The 16156-nt window shown below is 40.6% G+C and overlaps 1 protein-coding gene across 4 annotated transcripts in view; it reads right to left on the reverse strand.

The window, feature by feature from the left end:
• Nucleotides 1-16156, reverse strand: part of Rbm33 (RNA binding motif protein 33) — a 102261-nt gene that overhangs the window by 25099 nt on the left and 61006 nt on the right. For all 4 annotated transcript variants that reach the window (XM_075955660.1, XM_075955659.1, XM_075955662.1 and 1 more), the window contains 4 exons: nucleotides 6807-6939; nucleotides 6142-6482; nucleotides 4238-4552; nucleotides 2579-2866 (listed from right to left, as the gene is read on the reverse strand). In XM_075955660.1, coding sequence (XP_075811775.1) covers nucleotides 2579-2866; nucleotides 4238-4552; nucleotides 6142-6482; nucleotides 6807-6939 — 1077 coding nt within the window. The remainder of the gene's footprint in view (nucleotides 1-2578; nucleotides 2867-4237; nucleotides 4553-6141; nucleotides 6483-6806; nucleotides 6940-16156) is intronic.

Raw genomic sequence — 16156 nt, forward strand, 5'->3', positions numbered from 1 at the left:
GACATTCAAAAATCAGCTTAACAAGATATATAACTCCTCTAGGGAGGGGAAAAATTATACAGCTAAACCTAATTTGGAAAGATCTTATCAGAATATTAAAAATGAAATAATGTAAATTTCCACTCATTTACAAGTTTGAAACCAATTAAACTATTCATTTAAGATATCAAAATATATTTCAAATGGGAATGGCAATAGCCATGAGTCCCCACTGTCACAGGGGTTTTATCTGGCTCTTCCCTGACAAACCAACAAAAGGTGGGGTGTAAATGACCTGAAAGGCCCTGATTAGAACTATTGATTTTTCGTACAGAATTTTCAGCCTGATCTCAAACTCATTTGTCACAGAATAATTGGTTATAATGAACAGCACAAGTCAATCTTTCTGACCTTGAACTCACACACCCTCCTCAGAATCAAAATGCTGCCAATTGCAGTATTGGAATATTAATGGTAAGTGAATCCCCTGAATATCCCAGACCCAAATTACACTAAAAGTCAATACAGAGAATTCCTTTCAAAAGTCCAGTAAATTTTTTTACTAAAAAATCCAATGAAGAAAGTTTATAGCTTAAAAATAATGTGTTTTTTTTTTTATGATCACCTCTCCATAGTCTTTACAGAAAAATGAGATTCAACCTATCTGGGATTCACCTAATTACAAATCTTGCCTATCTTGTGTAAATCTCAAGAATTAGAAATGTAAAACAAGCACAGAGCTGGAGAGTTGAGTAGGTACTCCATGGACTTCAGGGCGTGGGCTGACCTGCTTCTTGTCCTAGGACAAAGTCATGGGCACATTTCAAACAAAACTAAAGGTAGGTGAGTGAGAGATTGTTACTCAGCAGGCCTGAGTAAGAAACCTGCAGTCCAACAGCAAACGATGCAGGAGCAGGATCCAGATGCACTATTTCCTAACACAGCAGTAATTTGTCAACATTTGTTTTACAAGGGGTCAAAAAAGAGTTAAAGCAGGTTCAGAGATATAGATAAAAATACTTAAGATTTATTCCTTTCTAAGCCAATACCAACTAAATGAATCAGAGTCATTAAGCTACCCATAGCTAAGCAAAATAAATGTATTTCTCTAGAAGAAGAAAATACAAGCCTGATTCCACTTATGTGTACAAAAAACTAAACTAAAATAAATTAAGGCATTCAACCTATACCAATGCAACCTCTCAACTTTCTATTTTACCTTTATAAATTATCTAACTTTACAGAAGAATTTGTGGTTAAGTCTAAAATGAAATAAAAACCAAGGCTGATTCTTCCTTTCCTTGTGCTATTTAGCCATTGCTATCATGCAAGAAATGTGTATGTGAACCAGACTGAACACATATACAAGTTCTAAGCTAGCTATATAAACAAACCAAAGGCACTATCAAATTTTTAGCAAAGAACCACTTTTTATTATTTGGAGTGTGTCTAATAATACCTCTTTATTACCCCCCCCCTTTAAAAAAAAAGTTTGAGAAGGATCTAAGTTGTCCAGACTGGCCTTGAACTAGTGATTTTCCTGCCTCAGCCTTCAGAGTAGCTAAGATTATAAGACTGCAACCCAAGACCTAGCTCACAAAGAATTTTTTACAAACCACTCCGTTCCAGTCAGTAGTTTCATAGTTTTCTTTCATACACTGATTATGAAACCCACAATCTTCCTTTTAATGACAGTTTATTAAAAGACATCCAAACATCTGACTTCATAATTTTTCTGTGATACAATTAAAACCATCATAGTAATTTATCAGAAGACTTAAATGACAAAAACCTAATTAAAAGATTAAAACAGTATAAGCTGGTTTTTAGAAAGAATGAATGAATTCCTTAAATTCTTACTTAAGGAAATGCTCCATGCTATCATCACACTGAACACTGTAATAATCAGCTAACTGGTTAACTGCTTTGTTACATTCAGCATGAATTTCACCGGTGCTCACATAACTCCCTGCACTTGTCTGTGCCCAGCTCCCAGGTATACCCTATTTTGTTTCATCCTCATTCAACAGGTAAGAAAGTTGAGGCTTGTGAGAAACTAAGGACTTTAAAATACACATAAAATACTGATCCACAAAAAGTCTACACCTATTTTAAATTACCAAATATAAGTAAGGCCACAGAACCAGCTGGTTTTGTGAGTAGAGTTTGTTGGTACAGACCACATCTGTGCCTGTAAGAACTATTTATAAACCGCCTTGATCCACAATGGCAGAGCTGAATGATTATGCTGATCTAAAACATTTATAAAATCTGGGATCCTTTAAAGAAAATATCTGCTAAACCTGGGTATATATTGATTTTATATAAGATAATAATTATACAAATAGACCAGTGAGAATGTCAGAGTACTCACGCATACACCAAGGACTGAAAATACAAGCTGCTTAAGGTGCTCTGTCACTGAGCTACATCCCACAGCAATAAGAGTATTTTTTATGAACATGTCTTTTAGGTTAAAAGAAGTATCTACTTGGGGGGAATAAGTGGACAGAGTTTCTGGATAAGCCAACTAAGCAGAACATACTGACAGTCAGGCTCCCTATTTCAGAACAAACAAGTCCCAGGAAAGAGGTCTTACCTCTGGTTCTGCTTTTGTTTCTTCCTTAGGTTGAGCCCCAGGGCTAAGCGGCTTGACTTTTGCATCAGATTTTCCCTGGGAGCTCCTAGAAGCCACCACAGCCCTGGAGGGTGGAGATGTGTTGACAATGGGCTTCACCTGAGCTGCAGGTGTGGAGGAAGAGCGATTACCACTCATTTCTAAAACGTGTGAAGGCGCTATGGGGAGTTCACGCAGATTACTGTTTCTGGGAGCGGTGGGTTGCATCTGCTGCATGGGCCGTTTGCTTATACTCTGAGATGCTGCATTCTGTCACAAAAAGAAACACAAGCTTATTAGTGAGTAAAAACACGAGGGATCGCTGTCATCAACAGCTGCCTTGTCTTGTGAGGGGTAGATCCCTTACTCTGGCAAATACAAATGTTGCTGTGTGCCCTGATGCTTAGGACTTGGTTCCATAAAGATATAGTTTTCATTTGTAAAGGTCAAACCCAGTCATTTTTTCAGTATATAAACCAACATTTTTAACAGAAGTATGGGCTAAAATAACAACAAAAAAAACCCATCAAGGACCCGAATATAATCAATGTTATTCCTATTTCACCTAAGTTTAAAATTGAGCAGGAGAACCTGACGCCATGTTTCAATATTATAAAAAGCTTTCTGGAGGAGAAAGGTGCAGCAAGGTTCTATCACAAGGAAAGTCTTGGTTATCTTCCCCCTGAACATGCCTGGGAAAGAACCCATAAATCAAGAGATAGAGGTGATTGAGTCAGGCCATTACCTTAAAAGGGAAATCTAGTCTCACATGCCTTTCCTCTACCTAGAAATCCCCTTGATGTTTTCATCTAAGTCATATTAAGATATTGCCGGTGGAGATGCACGCCTTTAATCCCAGCACTCGGGAGGCAGAGACAGGTGGATCTCTGGGAGCTAGAGGCCAGCCTGGTCTACAGAGCTATTTTCAGGACAGGAACCAAAGCTACAGAGAAATCCTGTCTCGAAAAACCAACCAATCAAATAAAAAAAGCAAAACAAACAAACACACATGTGCATACACACGCACACAAAGAGGCAGGGTTAGGAAAATAGATTCAAAGCAGTTTGGTGACCTGCTCAAACTATGAGGATAAAAGCACAGAACTAAAAAGAAGACTTATAGACAGGAACAGTAAGCAATATTCCGTTTTGTCCTGAAAGAGACAGTAATGTCAGTTACTAATGGACAAGGCAATGGCAGCTACATTTTACTGTCACAGCAACCTGTCACCTTCCAGTTCCTTTCGATGCATGACAAGAGCCACATTTGCTGACAGTATGTACAATGTACCACCACAAACGCAAGTTAACTTCCCACAACTGAATGTAAGCTCTAATTCCGAACCCCCAGAGGCGGATAACCTAGAAAGGCTAAGCGGCTTGCACTGGTGGAATGACTACCACCCAACAGTACTGTCTAATCACTACAGAAAACCCAAATACAAGAACTAAGTAAATATTAACATAGCCTTTAAGGCTCAAAAGGATAACTTAGTATCTATAGTTTAAAATCTTCCCCAAAGTGCTATTAAAAAATTACAGTTTCACTTTGGAAAATATATGGCAAATTTATTAATTAAGAAAACAGCTGGAAAATGATCTACCACAGGAATTTTAAGTTGAGCCACATGTAGTACTCACATGCCGTAGGCCCTGACGCGAGGTGCACTGCATCCGACTGCTGTTGGGCTGAGGCTGAGCAGTCTGCACATGTGGTCTGAACTGCGGCTGAGACATGGGCATCAGAGGAGGCGGAGGAGCGGAAAGGTGGTGGTGATGCTGGTGCTGCTGTGGCTGATGCTGAGGGGGAGGCTGATGCTGTGGAGGAGGCTGATGTGGAGGCTGGAGGGGAGGCTGAAGAGGTGGCTGGTGCTGGTGATGCTGGGGCTGCTGCTGGGGCTGCTGAGGCTGGGGCTGTGGTTGATGAGGTGGCGGCAACGGAGGATGCAAGGGTCCCTTCCATTCCAAAAGAAAGAGAAACAACAGCTTACAAACAGTGCTAGGCAGATTTCATTCCACTGTTTTCCTTATAAATCTCGGCACAAGAAGATGCATGGTGAGAACAGCGTCATAAATGCAGCTATCAGCTGGTGGCATTACCTTTGTATGCCTAAAACATATGCACCATCATAAAAGGCAACTTTCTACAGCAAGTTTAGATGGTACACCAAAGGCAGTCCACTAGACGAGAAAGACCACAGTGACTAAATTACCTAAAGATAAAAGTACATAGACAAGGACACACTGCTTTCCTACCAAAAAAAAAAAAAAAAGACACACCCACATGGTCATGGCAAGAGCTGCTCGGTAATGGGATGATATAATTGCTTTAAACTCACCTATATTCTAATGTTTCTATAACAGAGGTTCCATTTTTTAGATAAAATTCAAAATATTTAATAACCTCTTTGAACACTGAAAATAGTTATTTTCTCTTTTCAGCTTTAATATTTTTTTAATTTCCTTTACTTATTGCTCTACTGGCTGTGTGTATATGTGAGTATATGTGCACCAACACAAACATGTGCCACAATATACACATGGAGGCCAGGGGACAACTTGCTAGAGTCAGTTCTAATCCTTCCACCTAGGGGTCAAACTGGGGTGCTCAGATTTGTTAACAGGTGCTTTCACCTACTAAGTTATCTCTGCATCCCTAGATATACTATTTAATAACTGATTTATGTGTACGGTTATTTTAGGTGAATGAATGTTTATGCACCATGGACACGTCTGGTGCCTACCGCAGCCAAAGGAAGGCTGGGATCGTGTGGGACTGGAATTATAGATGGTTGTGAGTCACCATGTGGGTGCTGGGGATTGAATCCCATCCTCTAGAAAAGCAGCAATGGCTCTTTATGACTTAAAGATCTCTCCAGCCCCTAGGTACACACTCTTATATATTTTCTATGTATCTAAACAGTTGAGTCAAGTGTACTATTACACCAACTCTCTCTCCCCCTTCTTTGGGTAGACAACATCTCCCAAATGCTGGGATTAAGGAATGCCACCGCACCTTGCTCAATCTCTATGCATCTTGTAGGTTAAAAAAATGAAGAAAATATACCAGGTAGGGAAAATGTCTCAAACACGTGTACTGGCCAGTAAATACCAACCAGCAGAGGGCGCACAAGCCTGTCACATACAGAGTGAGAAGCTGTAGTGTTCTTCCCCACCAAGGCCTTTCCCTTCCTAGCAGAAAGGTGTGGTGGGAAAATACTACCCCAGATGAGCAAACACAGCATCAGGGCATACTGTAACATTAGGTTCAGTAGTCTAATGGTAAAGTCACTCTTTAAAATTCCAAGGATGACAAAGCTCAGCTCCAAGAAAATGAGAACCACTTTTTTCATATTCCCTAGTACTTAAGAAATACTGTTATGAAGGCTGGCTGTAAAAAAACAGTATACTTAAGACTAGTACTCATACCCTTTACATAATGTTAAGTTGGCAGAAACAACCAAAACCTGAAACTTTCCTTTCAGGAATCACAAAGGATCAGCACCACACAGATAGTTTACCTCAAGGCTGGCTCATGTGCATACCTGGAGGTTAGGCTGTGCATGTGTAGGCAGGAATGGCTGTCCTGGGCTGGGTAGGAACGGCTGTCTAGGAGGAATGAAAGGCCTGGCGGTTGCTGACCCTGGCTGGCTAAAGTGCAGGATCCCCACTGGGCCTGGGGGCTGTAAGGCTGGTCTTACAGGCCTCTCTCTAGGGAAAACTGGCTGCTGTCCTTGCTGATTAAACGCTGGTCCAGGCTGAGTGAATGGTAAGGGACTCTGAGTGGGGACAGGATGGCTGCTGTTCAGGAGCGTGGGAGGGGGAGGCGGTGGAGGACTTCGCTGTTCCAAGAAAAGATGGCTGGGGAACCTTGGTTCACCTGAAACTGAACAGTAACACAACATTATTAGAAAGACAATCATTTTCAGGAACTACCTTACCATTCCCAAATGTTAGGAGCATATTTTATAAAGAATTCTAGATTTTAGCTATCTTGGAATGGTTTTGTGGGTCGTTTTCTATAAACATTTCCTTCTTTGTATAAGAGTATCATATTTCAGATTCAATTACTGTCAAATTTTAGCCACTGAAAAGATTGGCAGAATCATTATGACACATTTTCTAGTGGAAGATAAATTCTGTTTTAGCAGGAACCATTCAATGTAGCTTCTGTCACTCCACCTTGGGTGGATCATACCCCTTCAAGTACCTCCCAAGAAGAAAGGGTCTCGTTCCTGAGGTGGTGGTGGGGCTCTCCACTGGTCCTGGAGAGGAAGTCGTGGTGGTTGGTTAAAACTGTTAGGAACAGGTCCGGGTGTGTGCTGTGGAAATTCTGGAGGGCCCTAAAGAACAATGAAACAAGAAAAAAAAATCATGTAGTTTTCAGAATATACATACAATCCTAAGCTTAACAATATCATAACTCATTTCTTATGGTCAGCCTACTTCTTTCTATTGTCTCTACGCATGAACATAAATGAATATAAATACCTATGTGCAAAATCTAAATGAATTTACATAAAAGTGATTTTTGCCATAATAAAACAGTCCAGAAACAGTCAAAACTCAAAATGCAACATCAAAAACTTAATTCAGAATTTTAACATTACTATAAAGCTGTCGTGGAATATTACCTCAATTGTGTAAAGGTGTGTTACATTGTTTCACCTTGCCTGCCTAAGGCACCTGATTGGTCTAATAAAAAGTTGAATGGCCAGTAGCTAGGAAGGAAAGAGATAGGTAGGGTTGGCAGGCACAGAGAATATGTAAGAGGAGAAATCTAGGCAAGAAAAAGGGCAGGCGGGGGTGGTGGTGAGATGAGAACAAGGGAGAAAGAGAGGGCCACACCTGGGGTCAGAAGCCAGGCAGCAGCCAGCCAGAAACAAGCAGCAGGAAAGTAGGAAAGAAAGGTAAAAAGCCCGAGGCAAAACAAAGATAAAGAGAAACAGTTAGAAGAGCTAGTGGGACAAACAAAATAAGGCTGAGCATTTCATAATAAAAGGTCTCTGTGTCCTGATTTGGGAGCTGGTGTGCTTCACTGAGATAGTTAAACTACAATGCCAGTATCTAAGGAAATGCTACCCATTTTGTAATATCAGAAATACTTTTTCTGTTGCCTTTAAAAGTTTGTTCTGGGGACAGCAAAATGACACAGTAAGTGAAAAATGTTTCACACGAAACCTGATGAGATGAGTTTGATTCCCAGAAGCTACATCGTGGAGGAAAAAACTAACTCCTGCAAATTGTCCTCTGACCTCCACGCGTGCACCCATACATACAAGCACATAGAAATAATAAACCAATGTAAAAGTCTACTTTGGAGCTGGGAAGATGTCTCAGTGATATTTGTATAAGCATCAAGACCTGAGTTCTGATCCTCTGCACTCAAATAAACACAGGATGTGGCAGCACAGACCTCAAAGTCCAGCATTGGGGAAAAGAAACAGTATTCCTAGAGCTTACTGGCTAGCCAGTCTAGCTAAAATAGCTCCAGATTTAATGGCAAACTATCAAAAGTAAGGTGGAAAACTAACTGAGGAAGACATCTACCAACAATTTCTAGCCTCTACATGTGTAACCATACACAAGACACATACACACATACCCCACATAAACACACCCAGACACAGAGTGAAAAAGACAGAAGAGAGAAGAGGGGAGAGAAAGGAAGAGAGGGAGAGAGGGAGGGACGGAGGGAGGGGGAGAGAGAGAAAGGGAGGGAGGGACGGTGGGGGGGGGGAGAGAGAGAGAGAGAGAGAGAGAGAGAGAGAGAGAGAGAGAGAGAGAGAGAGAGAGAGAACCTCAGAGCACAGTAAAATACTGACAGCCAGGCAAGGGTGGTGCACACCTTTAATCCCAGCACTAACGAGGCAGTGGCAGGCGGATCAAGGCCAGCACGGTCTACAGAGCAAGTTCCAAGACAGCAAGAGCTACACAGAGAAACCCTACCTTAAAAAACAAAACAAAACTGCCAAAGAAATGTTCCCATTTACCACAAAATTGTAAGCCAGTTAGCTAAAATGCCAATAAAATGAGGTTTGAAATGCAAAGATTACATCTTTCTAAAAAAACAAAACATTGTGATTTCTTGAAAAAGACAGAAATCCCAAAGCTTACATTCTTTTTAGCTGTTACTTGCTACTTCAAGTGAGACTGAGGCAACCCTCACCATAATGAAGTCTAAAGAGCACTGCTTCTTGCTACCACATCGAGCGAGATACCTCACCCTCAAAGCACAGCCAACAATGAGAAACTTGAGAATACATATCATACCTGTCCATCCTCAGAAAGACTTTCTCTTTAACTGAACAAGCACAAAATGGTGCTAGCTAGAGATATCACAACCCTGATGCTTTGAGAGTATTCTTTAACATCTTCACTTTGATAACATGCAGAAAAGCCTTTTCTATCAAAACAGTTAGCAAGTTTATACTTAATAAATCTACAAGAGGAGTTTTAATGGGCATGCCTATTCTGCTATGAAGTCAATGAAACATCACGTGCATTGTACCTCATATTCTTTATGTGTAAAAGCACACTGTGAGCACTCCAGCTTCAGCTTCACATATCAGCATATTCTGGCATATACAACTTCAGCATCCTTACTATGAAAAACCGGTAACTCTCTAAGTCACTCACACTCAAAAGTTTCACACTGCAGATTTCAATTTTGGCTTAAGGGTACTCAATGGGCAAAATCCAGGATATGCATCCCCAAAACTAGAAAACTCTGAAATCTGAAATACTCTGGTCCTGACCATTTCAGAACTTACGTTTCAAAACTCCCTGAATGATAAATTAGCAAACATACTTATGCAGCAACTGATAAGGGGGAGAGAAGGGAGGAAAAAGTAATGAATGAATGAATGAATGAATGAATGAATGAATGGGAACCAATTTACATACCTCTGGTATGTGAAGAGATCTAACTTATCATGTGGCTTCTAATAAAGGGTTTCTATTATTGTGATAAAACACCATGAAAATTAAACTTGGGGGAGGAATGGCCTTATTTCATCTCTACCTGCTTTCTTATGCCATCCAGGACTGTATCAGCCCAGGGTAGCACCACCCCACAATGTGCTGGGCCCCCCACATCAATCATCAATCAGAAAATGCCCTGAAGGCTTATCCACAGGCATGGTAGTAACATTTTTCTCAGGGCTCACTCTTCCAAAATGACTCTAGCTTGTGCCAAGCTGACATAAAACTTGCCTGCACACCAAGCAAATCAGCAATTCTGATCTTTTCCAATTAGACAGTTGTCCTCAAAAGATGTGTAGAATTGCCACCTGAGGAGCAGTCTAAAATGGAAAATCAGAAACAGTGGGCCACGTGGATACACTGTTGGTTGTCTGGTTATACAGTTAGTCTTAAGGTCAGGGGAGTTGGGAGAATGGGTCTGAATGAAAGATCATACTCTCTACCTTACAGTGATTCTCACAGAATTTTAATAACTACCATAAGAATCCAACAAGAACCAGTCAGAATTTAGGCTTTATAATCATCTATTTCATGCTCATTTGCTGAGGACCAGAGATGCTCTGATCAAAGACAGTGCCATCACCATTGGCAGGACAGGCTCCAAAACTACTGCGAAAAAACAAAACAAAAAACAAACTTCTACACTGCATCTAATTCTCTGGAAACTTTCATGTTTTTGTTTTAGACAAAAATACAAAATCCCCCTGGGAACAACTTCTCTGGTAGAAATGGAACTCTCTGCCTTCCTTCCTCATTCCAGACAGGCCCTGACTAACTCTAACTCTACTCTTTGAGATTTGTTTCAGAGACCCACCCTGGAGCAGACCATGGATGATGACCTACACTCTCACTTCCCGCCTACTGATGTGAAGGCCCATTAGAGCAGATTAGAATCACCAAGTGTGTATTTAATTTTAAATGGTCCATAATGACTGGGCAGTCTTTCTCCTATTCCTAGTCAGCTCCTTTTCCCCCTGCCCGGGTCACTTTCCAACTGATCATCTTTTGGTTCTGATCTGCAACACAGCTGCTCCCATGTCTGCAACAGTCTGGGCAGCCTCACTGCATCCAAATATCGTCTACAGTCACTAGTAACAAATGTGCTAATTTTTAGCAGCAGCCAATTTAAGATAATCTAAGTTTTCATTTTATTACTGCATTTAGTCATTTTTTCATAAAAACAAACAGTATACTAAATTACAACAAGCACTGAAAGCATAAATTTTTAGCTATGTTAACAAGCTGACAAAAAGCAGATGTAGGAAGAAATGAAGAGAGAATGTATCACTTAACACCTACACAACACTAGTACTGATAGCTGGAAATGAGCAACACTCAGCGTACAAACTCTTATCAACTTACAGCTGTCACCAATTTTGATGAAGAGTGCAACAAGCCTAATTTATTTACCATTCATCATCACACGCTGCAACTGCAGCTGCCGCCGCCACCAGTGCACTGCTGCTTTCCCCACCCGACTCAACCCCACTATCTCCGTTTTAGAACCAGAGTGACTACATTACAGAGTGCACCTGGCTGAATGCGCCTATCTCCTTCCAGAAACAGAGTGACTTGCTGCAGGATGCACTTGGCTTTCTAGATACGACCCTCTGCAGTTGCCCTTTCTGTTCAGATCTCAGGGAGAAGCAAGCTCCAGTTTCCCTTTATTCTCATTTCCTCATACAGACTTTACATCTGAGTGTAATTAAGCCCAGCATTCTTGTCTGTTTCTGTTACTGGACACACAGACCTAGAAAGTGTGTTGCTTCCCATGTGAAATCTGCAGTCACACGCGCACTGAGTCTGGGCACAGGGCTTTTTATAACTTTTTGTTTTCCCTCTCTCCAAACAGTTTTGAGTCATCCATGGAAAGGTTTTCTTATAGGTAAGGCCAATGGAACTGGAAGAGCAGACTGGCTTCCACACTGCCAGAGTGAAGGTATGATGAGTTCTACTGTCACAGAGAGATCAGAGCATTGCTCTCTTCTTAACCCATATCCCTGTCCCAACTAGTGGTCAGTCAGGACACCAAGGAGGCCAGCACACAGTTTCCAACAAGAACTTCAAGCTATGGCAAACTAGATATACTGCTTCTCGGTGATCATGCATGTGTGTGAAGGTGTATATGGTCACTGGAGTCCAACTGCAGCTCTCACTCCCCTTGTCAGGTAGTATACACCCATTTTCTGAGGCAGGTCTCTGGCCAAGTAAGCCAGGCTGGTTGCTCAGCAAATCCCAAGGATCCTCCTGTCTGCTTCACCAGAGTTGTGATTTCAAACAAACTCAGCTTTGCTAAGTGTGCTTGGTACTGAATTGAGATCTTCATCCTTGCATGGCAAGAACTTTGCCAACTGAGCTATGCCCCTGTCCCCAGGAATCTCTATCCAGACTCCACAGAATATTTTAAATCTTTAGAACTTCTAAAGACGCCTTTTATATTAACTGAAATTATTCTGGAATTTCAAATTTTGCCTCCCCAGAATGTTAATGCTGTTTTCTTTTCTTTTCTAAGTACCCATATGCGGCTTGGATGAATATTTACAAGCATTAGAATGTGTGGGGTATGCAGCAAAGCCTCCAGATTCTCACACGATAGTTCTCTGGTTTAGCAGAACATAAATGCTTTTTAAGATTCATAGTAAAGCAAAGTATTCTGGCTTCAGGATGAACCTATAAGGGCCCAGTTGAAAACAGAGGTTCACAATCACAATAATTGTAGCACTTGCTCCAATGAAGAGTAGAAGAACCCAGTGCTAACCGACAGTCGCCTCAACCCTGCCTTCTCCCCAGTCACTTCCCAGCTGCCACCCAGAGCAGGTGACCACAGATTTAAGGACAAAAGAAAATTAAGAAAAGCACACAAGATTTTCTGAGATAAGCATAGAATCTGTCTCCTCAATTCTTAGAGACATCTTTTCTGTGAAGAGTCAGTTATTTGAACAGTCTGGTCTCCCAAGACTCCTGCCAGCCTCCCTTGCTCTGCTACAGATTGAACTGAGACTTAAACACCTCTAAGACACACAAAGTCCTGCCATAATCATTTACCATACACACATTAGCAAGTATTTTTCAGGGTTAGACCCAAATATAAAAGCAGATCAATAAATTAGAAACACCCTCCTTAAGGCAGAAGTTTATCAAAAAATAAGAAGATAACAGGAAGAGTCTGCTCCATGGCAGACTTATTCATCCATTACAGTGTTTATGCAAGTAATTTCCTGAATTTGTCCGAGTGCTAGACAACAATTTTGTCCGTGGATGGCAGTTAACAGAAAAAATAAAAAATATCCTGTTGCTAATAAAATACCAGTATACACCAGTGCCATCTGCTTTACACAAATCTGAGTCTCAGTACTCTAAAGACAGCTAGCTGCTAGAGTTCCCCAAGTGTGTCTGTCATCTTTTGGAAACCAGCAAGGTTCAGATATGGAGCCTTTCCTAAAGGCCATGTGGTCAGAGAACATATACAATGAATAAAATCTCTAACATAAAAAGCTAAACTTCCCATAAATTATTTTTGTTCTTTTCCCAGATGCCTGCAAATGTAGAGGGCTCACCACGATCAGATATACAAACCAAGAGGTAAGCACACCTGTAGTTCCATCTGTGAAGTCAGCCCGCTCCAATGTGTGCTCCTGTAAAGGGCACTTTGAAGTCATCTAGGTATCAAAACCACATCTGCAGATGTCTCAAACACCACCCAGGCTCACTGCTTTTCTGAAGCTGGCCTAACAGCAAGAGGGAGAGCCCTTACCCATACATGCTGATTACAGCTGGGAGTCAAGATCCTGAATTAAGTAACAGGTTGGGGCTCAGGACTCTTAGCTGGAACCACAACCCAGCCTTGTTTCATATCCGTTTTGTCCTGCTTTCCTCTGCCCAGGCAGGCTGTGCTTCTGTTACCCTCAGATTCAGCCCCCATGGCCATCACTCCAATCCAGGATCCCAGAAGACCACAGCAACAATGCTATCTATTTCCTTTAATCCCAGGGTGCTTCAGCTAGCATGCAGCATCAACCCAGCCTTAGTCTGGAAAGTAGGCACACATATTCAGGTAGCAATTGAGCAGAAAAGTAATTAAAATCCCCAAAACATCATTGAACTGTCATTAACCCAAACTTTCACTTTCTTACTCTTTAAAATTACCAACTGAGATCTGCTGTATTGCTCACACCCTGGCCAACACACATCAGGTACAATATTCACCTAGCATACAGACAATCCAGAGAATCGGTGCAAGAAGCAACTACTCCTTAATAGTATGGGAAGACTACCATAGATGAATGGCAGCTCAGAACAAAACCCCACACATGAGATTCTTTCTATCTACCTCAGCTCAATGCTTAAGCCACAGAAGACACAATTCTGAGTTCTGACTCACCAAGTCATTCCTGTGGTGACTCCTACCACTGCAGGGTATAAAGGTTAACAGATTACTAGTTCCCGCCACCAAATGTAGAATTCTTTTACAACTGTGCTGTTATGGAACTTTGAGTGTTAAAGCACTTCTACCATTGGAAAGAAAAGACTAGTCTAATCCATTCAAACTGCTGTTTTGCTTTTCTTTATATCCCTTTAAAAATCCAAGATAAGAGATTATCATCCTCTCATAATTCCTATACAGACTGTGCTTTCATTTTTTTTGCATCTCTTGTTAATTACATGACATTATATTAATCCTATTCAGAAAGAACTGATAACTTCAGTTACAAAAAGAAAAGATGGAAACTTTGCATAAATTGCTTAGCAAAAACTTAATCGTATAAAGGCAAGAATAAAACGGCTTCAACTGCTATTATGCCACTTATCAGCTTCTCTAAAAGGGTCAGTTGGTATGTTTTAATAAGACTAATTAAATACTTTAACAATGGTACTGAAATTTCGTGGCTCTTTCAATAAATTTCAACCTTCCTGTATAACATGTTTTCATTTATTAATCTCACTTAAAATGCAAAGAACTGTATAAGAAACCAATTGACACTTAAGAACACCTCTTGGTTAATTCTGATTAAGTGGGTTAAAAGCAAAGAATAAAGACCACCAGTGACCTCTGACATAATTAAAATTACAACCTTCTATCACAATGTGTTAATCCTCTTATCTGAGCATTTTCCATGGTTTTTTTTAACATGTGACTTGTTTAAATATATTGATTTTCCTAGAAGGTATTTTTATATTTATAGATACAAGTTGAACATTCCAAAGAAAGAAGTGTAAATTTTATGTTCAGGAACACTGAGTGAATTTATGCAAGGCACTTTTGGTTCAAGTAGTAAACTAGAACAGTGACTGTTAGCTTAAAACTTCTGTCTAAAATACTACTTTTGAAGAAAACAAACAAAAAAACCCTGCATTCTGTCACAAAATAAGGCAATGCACGAGTCCTGCACTCGCTTTTGTCACAGCCATGCGAACCAGCAAGGTCCCTCTAGCAAATCCTCTATGAGCATACCAAGGACTGTTACAGTCCTGCAGAACTGGTTCAGGTTCTTGGGTTTCAAGCTCTTTCTTAAAAGGCAAAGTTTATTACAGTACATGTTGAGAGCTAGTGTGACAGGTGAGTGGGTAAGGGTCACTTGTGCTGCCAAGCCTCACAGCCTGAGTTTGAGTCCCTGAATTCACATGGTAGAAAGAGAGAACTGAGCCTCATAAGCTGTCCCCTGAACTCCACACATGTACAAGCACATACACATACAATAATAAAATCAATGCATGTTGATATATAAGGACAAGTCAGCATAAACATGAAAAGAAGGATGCTGGGCATGGACTACCCTTGATTCAAATGCTACATCTGCACTGCTATGTAAGCTTAAGCAATTAATTCTCCCAATTCTCAGCCTCCCAGTTTGTAAAACAGAGAAAATAGTAACATCTCTGCTTCCTAAGGTTGCTGGACATAAGCTATGAGAAAAATCTAAAATGTAGTAATCTACCAGTAACATTTTAGCTCATGTTTCATCTTTAACAATAACACTGTTAAGACTTTTTTTTTTTTAAAGAAAAAAGAAGCAATTAAAAAGTAAAGACATAGCTACATGATGGTGGCATACACCCTTAAACACAGGACTTGGGAGTAATGCCAGTCTGGTCTATAGAGCGAGAACAGCCAGTACTAAGGACACTGCTCCAGGACAGCCAGGGTTAACCAAAAAAAAAAAAAAAAAAAAAAGGCCTCAAAAACAAACAACAAAAAAACCAACCCCAAAGTCATGGTCCAGCTACATGGAGGAAAAATGTAGAGCCCATAAATTCCCATCTGTGACCACATTTCTGACAAGCTAAAGATAAGGACATGCTTCCAGCAACACTGTAGTGAATAAACTAACTCCAGCACTGGAATACTACATAGCAATGAGTTACCAGCTGGTGCAACAAAGCCAGTGAATCTCAGGTGCCTTATGCCCCAGGAAAGGAGCCAGACTCCAAACAGACACATTTAAGAGCTGGCAGGGACAACACAGACCCTGTTTGATGGCACTAATAAAGAGCTCACAGACTATTATAACAAAAATACTATTTTAAGTGGGAGAAAAAATTCTAATCACTGGGAAGAAATGCATTTCAATGTGTATT

Source organism: Microtus pennsylvanicus, chromosome 21 (genome assembly GCF_037038515.1).
Source record: "Microtus pennsylvanicus isolate mMicPen1 chromosome 21, mMicPen1.hap1, whole genome shotgun sequence".
NCBI classification, from domain to species: Eukaryota; Metazoa; Chordata; class Mammalia; order Rodentia; family Cricetidae; genus Microtus; species Microtus pennsylvanicus.